This window comes from Bacillus rossius, chromosome 5 (assembly GCF_032445375.1).
Source record: "Bacillus rossius redtenbacheri isolate Brsri chromosome 5, Brsri_v3, whole genome shotgun sequence".
Classification (NCBI taxonomy): Eukaryota; Metazoa; Arthropoda; class Insecta; order Phasmatodea; family Bacillidae; genus Bacillus; species Bacillus rossius.
Genome location: NC_086333.1, coordinates 70,767,210 through 70,783,293, shown reverse-complemented (window position 1 = coordinate 70,783,293; position 16,084 = coordinate 70,767,210). Strand labels below are relative to the sequence as shown.

At 42.2% G+C, this 16,084-nt stretch overlaps 2 protein-coding genes and 1 non-coding gene across 3 annotated transcripts in view; 1 reads left to right on the top strand and 2 right to left on the bottom strand.

Annotated features, from left to right (window-relative positions):
* LOC134531985 (adenylyl cyclase 78C) overlaps window positions 1-16,084 on the bottom strand; it is a 504,301-nt gene that overhangs the window by 200,254 nt on the left and 287,963 nt on the right. The window lies entirely within an intron of this gene.
* Window positions 5,815-15,290, bottom strand: LOC134532387 (E3 ubiquitin-protein ligase Siah1-like). Its single transcript, XM_063368823.1, has 3 exons — window positions 15,222-15,290; window positions 11,485-11,974; window positions 5,815-10,115 (listed from the first exon to the last, which is right to left on the bottom strand). The coding sequence occupies exons 2-3, from the start codon at window positions 11,929-11,931 to the stop codon at window positions 9,801-9,803; spliced, it is 762 nt and encodes a 253-aa protein (XP_063224893.1). The 5' UTR covers window positions 11,932-11,974; window positions 15,222-15,290; the 3' UTR covers window positions 5,815-9,800.
* On the top strand, window positions 7,414-7,485 carry Trnap-cgg (transfer RNA proline (anticodon CGG)). Its single transcript has one exon. It is a non-coding gene; the product is annotated as a tRNA-Pro (tRNA).

Genomic DNA, 16,084 nt, shown 5'->3' with positions numbered 1-16,084 from the left:
GGGGGGGGGGGAGGGAAAATACCCTTGCCCTCCCCTTGTTGTTGCGCCTTTGATTGTAGATATATGTACCTAATGTACATAGTGAGCACCCAAGGGCCTTGTCTCACGGCCGCCGCCCAGATGCCGTGCGGAAAACGAGAAGAGAGTGCAGACACGGCTCTAAGGAGGACGCACCTGCAGGGGAAGAGCGTGTCCCGCGCGATGGCCTCCAAGGACACGTTCCTGGCGTCCAGCAGCCGCCGGCCGCAGATCGCGCAGCGCCGCGCGAGCTGGCGGCAGCGGCGACACGCGGTGTGGCCCTGCTCGCACAGCGCGAGGGGCGGCTCCAGGTACTCGCGGCACCCGGGGCACGTCAGGGCCGCCAGCAGCTGCTGCTGGAAGCCCTTGTCCGGGTCCGCCGTCGGCACCCCCGCGGGCTCCATCGCCGACCTGGACGCGAGGGCAGTCGTCCGGCTGTACCCGCCAGCTGAGACAGACCTGTATACGACGGTAGTCATCGCGCTTCGCCCGCCAGAGAGGTGCTCTATGGTTGTCATCCACCTAGACGCGAAGGTAGTCGTCCAGCTATACCCGCCAGCTGTGACAGACGTGGACGCGAGGGTAGTCATCGCGCTTCGCCCGCCATAGAGGTGTTCTATGGTTGTCATAGACCTGGACGCGAATGTAGTCATCCAGCTCTACCCGCTAGAGAGTCTTCCGTAGCTGATATCGACCTGGACACGAGGGTAGTCATCGCGCTTCGCCCGCCAGAGAGGTGCTCTATGGTTGTCATCGACCTAGACGCGAAGGTAGTCACCCAGCTCTACCCGCCAGCGAGTCTTCTGAAGCTGAGATCGACCTGGACGCGAGGGTAGTTGTTGCACTGCAAGTAGTCACTACGCTTCAATCGCCAAAAAGAGATTCTCACCATTAGCAATAACAAAGATGTTTCCAGGAAGAAGGTATTTTGGAATTTGTATAATCATATTATTTCATCCGAAGCGCGAAACTTTCTTGGCCTATAGTTGACTTTTGAATATTTGCTGTGTCAAGTCTTCTGTAAATTAATGTAGTTTTCCGCTTGAGGAAAGGTCTACCACAACATTTCACGAGTTTACTTTCCCACGTAACGAGGGGAAGATGTGACGTTTCCTGCAGTAACTAGAGTAAGTAGGAAACTAGGTGAAAATGCTTTGATTAAATATGGCTTCACTGATATTGTTATCGGTACCTAAGGTTGTTCAAAGATGTTATGTTTCCTCATGTGACGATGGTATACTGCGTATATATAATTCAGCCAATGAGGCCAAGGCGTGGTATACAATATCTCACTGCAGTTAGAGATAAGAGATATTCACACTCCTCGCCTTATTTATTATGACTCATTCTCAGAGATATGCATTTCCATGACACGATGCATGCACAGTGCAGCATTTAAACCTTGAGAGGAAATGTCCTGACTAGGCTTGCAAGTAATAACGTATGGAACCCGCTTAGGAGGACACTTCATGCTTCTTGAAGTTTTGCACGTCAGCTAAGAATATAGGCCTAAGCTGACCTCGTGGAAAGTGCACTGATGCTTACTTAATTATACTCTTGTGGTTTCATTAAAATACACGAACGTGTCCATGGACTAGAATAATTGGTAAAAAAATGAACTAGAATATTCGGATCGATTAAATAAATTATAGCTTGCAAACTTCTTAATTATTTACAGAGCACGAATTTCAAACTTCCAACTGTCACCGTTTCGCAGGGAGAGCCAAAACAAATTTGGTATACCATAAGGTACTAACTTTCGGGACCTCTTACATTATAAAACATGAAAAAAAAAAAAAGAAACAATGTTGTAAATAACAGATTATTTATAACGATTCCTCTATATCCCATGCCATTAAAAAATCCAATTTTGTGTATGGCTCGAGTTAAATAAAAAAGATTCATAAAATTAAAACACAGATCAAAGCAATGCACCATTTATATTTATGGCCTATGACAGCAGAACCGTAAGAGAGATATGTGGGTTTCCAAATTGTTTATAAGGAACCATAAAATAGAATCACACTATAACATATTTTAATATAGCCTACAGCTCATAAATTGTTGAAGTGAATACTTCAATAGGAAGGTTTAGATAGGGAGTAAATTCATGTAAGTCGTCATCGACATGGTCACGTGACGTGGTAACGATAACACTATATCTGTTTAAATGGTGTTTTTGTTCAATTTTTATTTTAAATCTTAAGTATACGATTACTGTGCAGTAATAAGTGAGTATGAAATATATTAATATTCTCATATAGATATATAGTTTGAATAAAGAAGAAAACGGAGTATTTGTAGCAATATAACCTAAAAATTAAGAACATCATTATTTTTTTAATACCTACAATTACTATGCAATGCGTATTTTATAGTAATTTAGAAGTTATTTTACTAATGTAATAAAACAAATTTTTTGTGTGATAGTATTTTTTCGTAAAAATTGCGAAAAAGTCTCTGATTTTTATCAAAAAATATTTTCTTATGTTACACAATTATATTTTACAAAGTTGGTATTTCTTATTTCAAATTATATTTGTACTAACTTAATTCTATTATTAATATTAATAATAGTTACTTCTATTATTATTATTATTAATTCTATCATTTGAAGTTTAGGAAAAAATGTTGTGTACATTATATTGTTATTCTCTCTAAATTTCTATTTTTAATATTTTTTTTAGATCCTCGATTCTATGTGGAAAACGTTAAAGATGTCTTCAGACGACGGAAAAAGAAAATTGCAAGTAACAACTGTTTGTTTACAGTTTTAAGTTTTCACTTCTGTCGGCAGACCTAATGACTGCTTTGAATTTCTTTTTCCATTTGAATAATTATGTAAGTTTCTTTTGCTATGTGTTATCGTTACTAAAATATACACATGCAAACGTTAAAGAAGCATAACTATTTTTTACAAGCCCTACAGGCACACTGGTAATACTTGCCTTAATCAGCCTTTGGTAACGGCGCGAACGCAGGAGTGCCAGTCATACTATGTCGACGAAGGCGCGGACGGAACACAGCTGATAACACAATATTAATCTTAACTCGGGTTTCTTATCACTCGGGGAGAACCATGCATCGGATCACAGGAGAAAATGTCAACGTTCAGAATCAAAGACGTCTTCACTTCCACACATTTATTTAGTTATTTAATAAATATGTTCGGGTGTAACGTTTAGTTTAATAATTTCGGTTCTTGGTTCAAGGTTTTAAATAAGTTCACAATATTACTATACGTAATAAGATTTTTATAAATATTGTCACCAATAAATGGTTTTAGTAAATGGTATTTTGAGAATATATACACATACATAAATTTATATTCCCTTCCAGGAACAAAGAGCATATACATGTACTAATGAGGTAGACTTACAGTCAAGAATAACCGCTTGCATGTAAATTGTTTTCGTGAAAACCTTTTTAAGTTTTAGGACATCATTAATATAGTACTATTGAATATTTTCTTTTCCCAGGTGTTTGGAAATGTGAATTTTTTTAGAGTTTTGGGAGACCCACATTTTTTTTTTTTTTTGGGTATTATAAATAAACTGTTACGAACACGAGAGACCGGACCGCGATGCCAGGTTCGGAGCTGGCTGGCGGCCCCGTACGGCCTCTGACGTCACGCGCCGTCCGCTGACGTAAGACATGCCACGCGTGCCTGGCCGGATTACAAGGGTCGTCGCTACCCACCCCCTCCCCTCCTCCGCTCCCACTAGCAACGCCCTGCCCCTGGGCGCTGTCATCTATCGCTGAGCGGCCTTGGGAATTCCACAGAGGCCGCCGCGAGAAGAAGTGTGAGTGAACAAGCGACGCTATGCTCGATGTTTCGTTCCTTCGGGTCGGCCCGGAATGACGCGACTCGTCACAGCCTCTCTCGTCAGTTCGAGAAGGGCGCCTCAGTACTTAAGCAACGACGCCGGCCTCAGCGGCAGTTCCGCGACGGGTGCCGCGTGAATCCCGCGACGAGTATTCGTGAGAGTTCCGCGAGTGAAGGGAAGTGCGACAGCCCCCCCCCCCCCCCCCTGAGAGTGGCGCGACGCGGAGCGAGGGATCGAGAGAGTGCGACAACTGAGTGGCGCGAGACTGTGTGAGTGGAGAGGCGTGAGGTAAGGGGCCAACCACTGTCGAGCCTAGCTCCAGTGAGGCGTGCGAACTGCGGAACTTGACAGACATTGAGTGACTTGAGAAATAAACATTTTTAAAGTGCCAGTAATTTGTGATCGGACATTTTTAAGTACAGTTATTCACTAGTAATGTAAATGTTAGTAATTAATAAAAATTGTATTTGGAAAACAAAAATCGGGTTAGCACTTACGAACCGAGTTCTCGCCTACTTTATACTCGTAACAATACGACATCCTAAAACTAGAGAGTTTCACTACAAAAGCTTCATATAAAGGGTGGATTGTAATTTAGACTATAGAAAACAATTTCAGGCTATCAGTTAATACTAGGGTTAAAATTTAAAGTGACCGTTAAAGATATTAAACTAAAAAAAAAATAAGCATTTATGAATCTATGAACCCACGTGTAAACTATAAATAATAATAGTTATGTTATTGATTGCAATTTTATCCTGGACAATAAATGGAAAAAAAAATTTATAAACGCAAAATGATGTAGAATACTAACCCTTTAAGTCTTCACACTTGACGAGAAGACAGTCTCGTTAAAAGGCAACAAAAAGTCACACGAAAGTGGCATTTGGTATAGTCTGTTTCAAGTAACTTTGCAACAGTTTTGCAAAGTAACACATGTTTGTTTACATTATGAAGTTGTTTATGAACACTCATGACAGAACAATGGTGGCAGAATGATACGTACATTTCTGGTTCTACTTTTGAAAACTTTCATATTTGAGAGAAATTTTATGACACAGAATATGAAAGGATCGGTAGGCGCTGGATTCTTTTTTGCCTGCTCGTAGGCGTAATAATAAAAAAAAACATGTATGTTTGTATCATTAAAATATTGTCCAAAATAAATTTCATGCCAATCTCTTAAACTACCTCTTTAAGAGAAGTTCTCACAATTTTCACTGCAATTCGCTATAAAACAGGTTTCTTTACTACAACAAATGGTTTGTTATGACAAACTAAAAGAAAAATAGTTTTTCTTCAAATACAATTATTTTTTGACAGTATTCTTAAGGTAAAAATCTGTCTTTTTTAATTAAAATAGAGTTTAAATAAGTTTTAATAATGTTATTTTTATATAAATAAACGTTTGTGTAGCAAGAAGAAAAAATTACATCACTATAAACAATTTAATAACAATATTATCTGTTATATAGTTGTTTAAGGTTAGATGCATTTTTTTTTGGTATATTTGGTTATACTATAAAGTAAACGGTTTTATAGCGTGTGAGACTAGATAAAATGAAATATCAGTATTAGAAATGTACTTTATTTTGCGGCACACTATGCTACTTGAAGCGAACAAGATTTTCTGTTAGATCCTGCCTTTAATAGTTTGTGAAATAAGTACATTTCTAATACTGATATTTCATTTTTTTTAAATTTTTTTTTTTGGCACACTATGCTACTTGAAGCGAACAAGATTTTCTGTTAGATCCTGCCTTTAATAGTTTGTGAAATAAGAGACGAAGAGAGTTTTTGTCTGTAATATTTCATACCTTTAAAGTACCAAGAAACAGTGATTTGGCAAAAGTATTTTTTGGCGTATTATATTGCAGTTATTCAATGTTTCCTTACACGTACATGATTAATTAGAACGTGTTTAATTTTGAGAAAGGTAGAAGGGGGGATAGAGATAGAAAGAGGGAAATGAAGAGAGAGTTATGTGTTTTATTTTTTTTTATCACACGCTGAGCGCAACAAGTGTTATAAAAATCCAATAGGTACATATACAAAATCTAAATTCAAGTATATTAGAAACTTTTTAAATGTCTCAGTGTATTAACAGATACAGAAATAGAATCATTAATTCAATACACACAAGCAAAATTATTTTTATATTTTATTTAATATGGCCTAGTTTAAGTAGTCAATTGAGGTTCATTCATTATACAGTTATTCACATTTCAGGTTCTTTTGGATGCACAAACATTATAATTTTGATTCTGACACATATTTACGAGAAAAATGTAGCAATAATCTGTTTGTTCCAAAGATAATACATGGTATAATTAAAATGTGAAAAGTTCTTTAAAGTATGAACGTAACGAATATTCCATCACATGCTCTTGAGGTGTACAATCACAAATTGTTAAGCTGCCACAAAAAAAAAATTCAGAAAATCCAAAAAATCAGTAATTATAATGGTTCGTAATATATGACAAATGAAAGACAATTCTTTACAGTTAAGTGTACAATAAGTTGATATAAATTATTTTATTAGATATTGCCTTAAAAGTAGAAGAATGCTACTCATTTATTGATTTAGTTTTATTTGTAAGCATGTTCCTAAAATATATGTAAATAAAAAACAGGGGCTTCATCAACTAGTTAACCCAAACGTTTAGGCAATCCTTTTTCTTAATTTCATGGAAATGAAGTTAGTTGAAAAGTCCGAAAGTAGACCAGTGTTTCAGGTAAATTAAACAAAGACCTGATATAGTTCGTGCCATGTAACTAGTCCAAAATTTGACAGTCCTCAGAAGTAGTACCAACGTTATCCAAAGTTACGAAATAGTAATTAATTAAAAAAATATATTATGCTTTAAAATCATAGCACAGGCAGAATTTACACATAAAATAAAAATAAACCACAAAGTCAAAAATAGAACACTAGATATTCTTGTACTTGAAACTTAAAGTATTTATAACATAAACAAACATGGCTACCACCGCAGCCAAACACTCGGCTACTATTGGTCGCACGGAGCAACGCAAACGGAAGAGCTCAGCATTGCCGAGTTAATCCATACGGGTCCGTCTCCGTCTGCGTGCTGTTGTAGCAACTCTGTTCCGTGAGATCCAGCTCCGTTTACGTGATACGTATTCCTTACACTGAGAGAAAGGTTTGTTTACCTCAACAAAAATATTTGTTTATATATAGCGAAATAATTATATATTTTTGATTAAAACAAATATGTTGTAGTAGGAAAGATTTTGTTGACCCAACAAATTATTATTTTTTTCAAATCAACTATATATTTGGTTAAGTGTGACAAATAAATTTTGTACCTCAACAAATTTGGTTAGGGCAACAACATATTTTGTTACGGCAAGTAAATGTTTGTTTCGCCATATATAAACAAACATTTGTTCGATTCAAACAAATATTTTTCTCTGTGTACCGTGTTATTGTACAACGGTCCTTACCGCTGGCTGAGGTTACGAAGCGCCTGAAATCAGGCAACCGCCAGAACACTACAACGACCTTGACACAGTCTCACGCCTCCAACTCGCACTTCAACGGCATGGCTCGTTGGTCTAGGGGTATGATTCTCGCTTCGGGTGCGAGAGGTCCCGGGTTCAAATCCCGGACGAGCCCGGTTTTAATAATTTTTACATTAATTGTAAACAAGATACTGCTATTTCGACACGATTATGTAACTTATCACATAGCTTTTCAAACGAAGAGTTATTTTATACGTCATTTTGATACACATTATAACTATGTTTGGGCCAACAAGAAAGGAATTGAGTTTTGTCGTATAGGTACTACACACAAAGACTAAATAAGAAGTTTTAGAAAGTAAATACACAAACCTGTAACTTTTGACAATGGTTTTGCTGGTTATTACTAAGAAATTTTGATTATCTTTCACGATAAATTAAACGTCTGTTAGTTTCATAAATGTCCACGATCGAATTTATGTGAAATCACGTCATTACATGAGGCAATAAAATATTTGAATTTTTTTTCTAATGCAAAAAACTTTAAAGCATAATTTTCAACCGGAGGGCACTGGCCAGCAATTTTAAATCACATGCTGATAACAACACAAATAATGGAAAGAAAAAAACCTGCGTGGGGTCCTGTGAATAGTGCGGCCACGGTGCTACGGGTGCCTCCGGTACTAGTTAGAGAACTGTCAGATCGGAGACATTTTACACGACGGAGACTGCATTTTTATCACTGCAGATTGCTGTGAAGTCGAGCACGCGCCAACATACATACATACATAAATGCATACATACATACATGCATACATACACATTTACATACACACACACACGGACTATACTCTCGTCTTCTGCGGCCTGCGCACAAGGACGACATTGGCTTGCTATTGTCTGGCGAATCCGTCATAAAACAACCAGCCAACGTGTGTATAATGCCAGGTTTGTTTGTTTTCAAATGGTGCTGCTCTTTGACAGCCACACTAGAGTTCGTTAACGTTACTCGATGTACGCAAAGTAGCAGTTTTGCTATGCAATATATATATAAAAAAAATGCTGTAAATAAACTCAAACGTACAGGGAACAGTGTGATTGTATACATAACTGGAATCACAACAGTACACTTAAAGGACACAATGTGGCAGTAATTATATAGTGTCATTACGAACTTGTAATTTGTAATCTATGTTAAAAACAAAAAAAAATTGTTTTGAACGTCATGTTTGAGAGAAATATGTTCAATACAAATGCAATGTTCATTCGTAACTATCATAAAACTAATTCAAAAGATTTCATAGATATATTAAGTAAAAAAAAAAAGGGTAAACCCTCATTCGAGAGACAACAATTCTGGCGGACACTGCAGCGACGCCGCAATTAACGAGACTGAACTGAAAGAGAAGCCTAAGATGCACATCAAGTTCTGTCCCTGCCCGAACACGCCCGAATATTCACCTTCGGCCAACCTTGGGATTTGTTTTATTTTTGCGCAGAAAAAAAATGAATTCAAATATTAAAAGTGATCGGTTAGGTTAGCTACATTAAAACACTTTAAAACACTATTGACGGTTAGTTAGGTTAGTATAGCTACATTTAAATAAACAGAGAAAAATAAGTATATATAAATAAACCCGAGGTTGGCCGAAGGTGAATATCCGGGCGTGTTCGTGTTACTTGATGTACATCTTAGACTTCCCGAACTGAAAGATCGCACCGACGCGACGGCGCAGTCAGGTCGAGCGTGATTGGCCGGGCCGGTAGCGAATGGCGGCGGGTCACAGCTCGGTGACGGAGCCGCCCACGCGCCAGATCTTGACGGAGCGCGCCCTTGACGAAGTGCAGCAGCAGGTCGAGCGTGATTGGCCGGGCCGGTAGCGAATGGCGGCGGGTCACAGCTCGGTGACGGAGCCGCCCACGCGCCAGATCTTGACGGAGCGCGCCCTTGACGAAGTGCAGCAGCAGGTCGAGCGTGATTGGCCGGGCCGGTAGCGAATGGCGGCGGGTCACAGCTCGGTGACGGAGCCGCCCACGCGCCAGATCTTGACGGAGCGCGCCCTTGACGAAGTGCAGCAGCAGGTCGAGCGTGATTGGCCAGGCCGGTAGCGAATGGCGGCGGGTCACAGCTCGGTGACGGAGCCGCCCACGCGCCAGATCTTGATGGAGCGCACGCCCTTGACGAAGTGCAGCAGCAGGTCGAGCGTGATTGGCCGGGCCGGTAGCGAATGGCGGCGGGTCACAGCTCGGTGACGGAGCCGCCCACGCGCCAGATCTTGACGGAGCGCGCCCTTGACGAAGTGCAGCAGCAGGTCGAGCGTGATTGGCCAGGCCGGTAGCGAATGGCGGCGGGTCACAGCTCGGTGACGGAGCCGCCCACGCGCCAGATCTTGATGGAGCGCACGCCCTTGACGAAGTGCAGCAGCAGGTCGAGCGTGATTGGCCAGGCCGGTAGCGAATGGCGGCGGGTCACAGCTCGGTGACGGAGCCGCCCACGCGCCAGATCTTGATGGAGCGCACGCCCTTGACGAAGTGCAGCAGCAGGTCGAAGTCGACGGCGACGCAGCGGGCCGACTCCAGCACCTCGCGCAGGTCCTCGCGCGCGGGACGCGGCGCGTCGGTGAAGCTGGCCCGGCGCCCGCCGGCGCACGACATCTTCAGCTTGTAGCGGAACCCGCCGGCGTCGCAGGCGGCTCCCACCAGCCTCAGCGCCACCAGCCACTTCTTGCGCGCATCGTCGAAGCGGCGGTCCAGCAGGAACACCTCTCCCAGGCAGAACACCACCTGGCGGGAACGACCAACCCGCGCGGTGCTCACATCGAGGATAGGAATACACCGGGAATGTGTCGTTTTGCCTAAAGGCGTTTTGCCTAATTTTAGGCAAAACGCCGTCAAGCAGAAATCCGTTAGGGAAAACGCCGTTAGGCAAATCGCCTTTACGCAAATCGCCTTTAGGCAAATAGCCGTTAGGCAATTCGACGTTAGGCAAAACGCCTTTAGGCGAAATGACTTTAGGCAAATCGCCGTAACGAATTCATGTTTAGGCAAAAACGCCTTTAGGCAAATTGCCTGTTGCTCGAATACACCTCTCTCTTTCATCGGAGGGTTGGCCAGGTACCCATCCCCTGGTCGCGTGAAGCGGTGTAAACGGAATAAAAGAGGGAGGCAATAATGTTCGCAGGCTTCCACTGCCATTTTTTTCTGAAGTAGCTTGGCTTACCGGGTTGTAACCGCGTCCTTGGCGAATAATTCAACCGACGTTTCAGTCGACAATGCAGTCGCCATCATCAGGGAGCAGTAGGTAACTAACTCTAAAAGTAAGGAATTTTCAATTTGATTTTGATTGCTGGTTGGTGGGTGGGAATTAAAAAAAAAAATGTGTACAGCTAAATTATTTTGATTTAGGATCGTAATCAATTTGTTTATCAGCTGTTCTCGTCTTGACGTAGTTTCCTGGGACACGCCCCGTGTAAGACATCGGGATCTTGGCAATCGAACCCGTTCCCTCGTGATCGACGACGGATCGACGGATCGATGGGTCGAAGGGGCGCGCGGAGGTGAAGCCTTCATTTCACAGACGAGAGAGCCACACCCGAAGTTCCCCGAAGTTCATGCTCGCTTTTATTTCCTTCGTACCACAACAGGTGTATTTATTTGAGGGAAACCGTATACATGATTTCACAGTATCTTTAATGTAGCTATCCTTACCAAAGCCAACCGTCCACAATGTTTTAAAGTATTTATAATGTAGCTAACCTAACCTAATTGACCATTAGTTATCATGAGTTGTCCAAAATGAACATTCACGGAATATGGGGCATCCCGAGAATTCTTATTTGTGGAAGGACAAAGACTTCCTAGGTTTTATGGGGTATGAAACATATACAAATCCACGAAGTAGGTTTTTTTCAATTAGGTATTTTCCTCTAAAAAATAATTATAAATAGATATTGTTGCCTTGTTTATGGTCTTTCCTTTTTATCAACACCGCCATATTTATTTACAAATGAACAAAAAAAAAAAAAAAACAGAAGATGCACGATCGGGAGTTTGGTTCTCTCGTCCGTTGAAAGAAGGCTTGCCAACGTGAGTATTCGGGTATGTCCAGAAGGACGGGTGGGTCGATGGGTCGACGCGGGGTAAGGAGACCCACCTGCGAGGAGTCGCGGTAGGAGACGGCGCCGGGCAGGTCCCAGGCGACGAAGGGCGCGCCGGGGTCGTCGTCCAGGTCGAGGGTGTTACCCGGGTGCGCGGCGAGCACGTGCGCCCTGAGGCCGGACCGGGGACCCTCCCAGGGGCAGCTCAGCGGGCAGGGCAGCCGCCTGAGGGCGCAGCGGGCGTGGTGGCGCGCCATGTCGTCGGGCGAGCCGCGAGCCTCGCCGCAGCCCTCGCGGCAGGGGTAGACCGCGGTGCGCGCCAGCTCCTCCAGGGCCGGGTTCCTGGCGGCGGTGAGCCCCCGGCGGCAGGCGGGGCAGCGGTGCAGGCGCGGTCTGCAGCCCGAGCACACGCTGTGCCCGCCCTCGCATGCGGTGATGGGCGGCGAGACGTACTCCGGGCAGGCGGAGCACTCCAGCGCCCTCAGCAGCGCCCCCGAGGCCATGATCCGGCTGTCCGCCGCGTCGCGCCACGGGGGAAGCCTACAACTAACGTAGTTTCGGTTCCCTGCCACGTTCGTGCAACTTCGGATTTCTCTCAAAAACTGAAACTAAAAAAAAAAAAAAAATCGAAGGGTTTAGGTTAGGTTAGGTTAGGTTAGGTCAGTCACAACATGCTTGGTTTCATTTGGAAACTTCTGATTTAGCGGCTGAAGTGGCGTTAGTACCAAAACACAAAACTTAGGGAATCTTCGGAAATTTTTTGCAGGGAACCGAAACTACGTGAGTTGTAGGCTTCCCGCGCCACAGACAGTTGCAGACTCGCGGTCATTTCACAACGCAACTGTGCACTACATGAAGCAGCTTGGCTGCTGGGTTGTAGCCGCAGTCCTGAGGCGAATAATTCACCGACGTTTCGGCCTTCATCAGGGAGCAGTTACCTGCAGTAGGTAGGCCTAAACTGCTCCCTGATGATGGCGAATGCAATGTAGACGGAAACGTCGATGAATTATTCGTCAAGGACGCGGCTACAACCCGGAAGCAAAGCTACTTTCAGACGATGGCCGTGAAAGCCTGCTAACGTCATTTAATACATGGTTTAAAAAATACCATATTATCTACAGCACTGCAGCAAATAAAATAATACTTACTAAACTACGATAAGGAATTAGGATCAGTGCATTGTTGCATCGAATATTCAATGATTGTTGTCACATCAGTCCGAGAGATTGAAAATAACTTCACAAGCATATGATTGATAAAAATATTTTTTACACAGAACTTCGGTAAAAATTTCAGTGTTAAAGTGTGTTTTAAAATGAGTCGTGTGAATTTTTTTATTTTATTTTAAAGAATCCTACGTTAAATTTAGTGACCAAATTTCGTGTTATATAAGTGTATTTGCAACATGAGAACACGTGAATTTGCTCGTTACCGAGGTTAGATGTTACACATCTATGGCCAGTACTAAAAGACACGCTTACATTTTTAATTATTATTATTATTTTTTGCTAAACGTCTCTCCAACAAATAAGGTCAAACGAGTCAAAATTTTTGGGAAAGAACATTTTGATTGAAAACCTTTGCCGTTGGTCAATTCCTGAAATTATTACAACATTTAAGTTGCTGAAGTAAACTTAAAAAAAAAAAATAATAGTAAAATCCAAAACAAGATTCACAGATTTGTGATAAAACTTCATTAACGTGTGTTTACTACTTCTTTGCTTTTGGGCTGAGGCCACGTACGAGGAAAGGTTTAAGTTTTGGCAATTCCTCGTTGGAGCCATCTTCAAGGTCAGCCAACTACTGAAACGTTTAGCCTTAACCCAAAGTCAATATATAGTTGATACTTCGGCCACGAAAGCCCAACTCAAGACTTATTTTACCTGGCGAAGTTAAGGTATGCCCACCTTGTCTACCTCTTAACCAATTAAATGTGGTAAAATGAAATGTAAATTTATAAAAAAAACGCACACATAGCGAACCTAAATAAAAGACAATAAACAAGGGCATGACAAACATCCTAAAATAACAATACGAACAAACCAACCAATTGCTAGCAAGTAACGAAACATGATTCACGCATATTACACTAAATTATACCAATACCACAATTGGTACTTTTAAAATAGTAAACATAGGACAATGATATAGTTAACAAAAAAAATGACAATTTTTTTTTTTTTCAGAGTTTAAAAAATTCCAAAATCAGGATGTCAAAGACACTGCCTACCTTGGCACACACAGGATGTGCAGAGCTTCAGAAAAAAAAACACGCAATTTGTAAACTGTTCATGATATTAGAGTGATGTCAGTTCACGAAAAGCATTTAAGGGGCCTCGCCTAGTCAGTGGTATGTTTGTGTCAGTAAGGCGGGATCATAAGTGCGATGATATCTGGTTCTTCTAGCGCGGTGTCGCCTCTGTGGACTGACGCGCAGTGTTCTCGTAGTGCATGAGGCAGTCCGCCATGACATTTGATGGCGGAGAAATAAATATAAAGGTTTAATGCAAGTCCCTAGAGTGCTTTCAAGAATCTGTGCCAGGTGTTTCTTGCCTGAAAAAGGAATTCTGAATTCACGCGCATTAGCCATTTTCACCATTCTGAAAATACAGTTTAAAAACTAAATACGGAAACATAACTACTGATCCACCCTAAGAGTATTCCTAATTTCTTTTCGTAAACAGTCACCACTGGGATACCTTGAGAGGTTTTTACGAGCGTGGTTATTTATGAAGTCGCCAGGTAGTGTTATGTTCCCTGATTTAGTTTTTAAACTGCGTTTTAAGGCGAGAGAAAGTGAAAAAACGCGTGTCTTCAGAATAACTATCAGGCATGAAACATCCATTACATGTTCTTAAAGCACTCAACGGACTTGCGTTACACCTATATCTTGATTTCCCCGCCATTTAAAATGTTTTATATTTATAAATGATCTGCAATTTTTTTTTGGTTTGACATGGCATAGGACTTAGATTGGGCTACTTGTTGAAGTCAACACTTGTGAAGTGGTGTGATTATCACGATAGTTTCACTCGCGGCGCTTAGAGACTATAGAGCCTTTCAATAAATACGTAAGTTGCAACACGAGAAAGATATGATTTATGCCTTGACATGCCAAAAAAATTGGGATAGATAGTGAATCACAGCTAATAGATGGAACATAATCCGACATGGCGGGGCCTAATCCCTTTTAATGTTACGGTCACCGCTCAAGTTTCGCGGTTGGCCTCTGCACTGCGATAAGACCGCGCGTCAGTCCAGAGGCGACACCGCGCTAGAAGCACCATCCCGCCTCACTGACACACACACACCCGTGACTGGACGGTAGGAGCATTGAATATATATACTGTATAGAAGTCGCGGGTGGATAGGATTTACTCTACCTTTTTTCAGAAGCGTATGATGAGCAGCTTGGGAACTTCACCGCTGCAGTGCGCTGCCGTAACGCCCTGTATCGTCTTAGGTTGTTATTTACACGTTAGAGCGCAGCACTGTCGCCCGCTGTCATTCCCCGCACCCCCCACCAATCATTCACTGCATCTCAAGGTCGTTCAACGGTAGGGGGAAGGGGTGTTTGAATAGTTCGACACTTGTCCGGTAGGGACCACCACAAGTCGATGCCCTAGAGATGGTGGCGATTGCGGCGGTGAATTAACCAACTACCTCAAAACCGTATTAGAAATTTTAACCTGGGCTGGCGACTTCTATACAGTATATATATTCAAAGGTAGGAGCCTTTACGGGTCATCGGCCAACTCTTTAGGAAAGAAGTGAAAAAAGGCAATGGACCTACCTGTGAACCAATGAGATCTTGCGACACGATCCTCTGGAGGTGTTCGGGGCGACTCCGGCCTGGCTCGTGACGGACGCTCCAGGTGCAATGGCGGCCGTCTCGATAACGACAGGACAAGCGTCGATTGTGCCCCGACTCGGCGAGGCGCGCCGCAGATAACACTCGCGCCGGACGGACGAGATAAGCCACGCTCCCGCGAAATAACACATACATTCCTTCTCCGGATGGGGGCAAGTAAAATTATATATATATAATGACTTGATGTAAGCTTTTGGACATACACCATTGCTAAGCACATGTATGTCTGTAGAAGAAAACTAAAAAAAACCAACCAAAAGACAAAAAACACAAATTAAGCAAAAATTGCTGTTGTCAACAGGATATATACATCACATAATATTCCATAATAGGAATATGGTCAACAAACAAATAAAAACAAAGAAAAATGGACTAAGAGAACGAAAAAAAAAAAACCCACAAATGATGAATTGAACCCCAAAAAAATTCAGGACAAAAGTTGAAACGAGACAAAAACACAACAAAACGAAAAGACGAAACAAACGCAATAGTTTTCCAAAACAGAAACAAGCCAGCACAACAGTTGAAACGAGACAAAAACACAACAAAACGAAAAGACGAAACAAACACAATAGTTTTCCAAAACAGAAACAAGCGACGTATCGGGAACTGCTATCTGCTCCCGTCTTAAGGCAGAGACGCACATTGTACGAAAACACAGGTGCGACATACATGTGCTTAGCAATGGCGTATGTCCAAAAGCTTACATCAAGTCATGCACTCCCATTGCACAAATCTTTCAAAGATAATATATACGCAATGTTGCTTCAAATAATGTTCGCAGT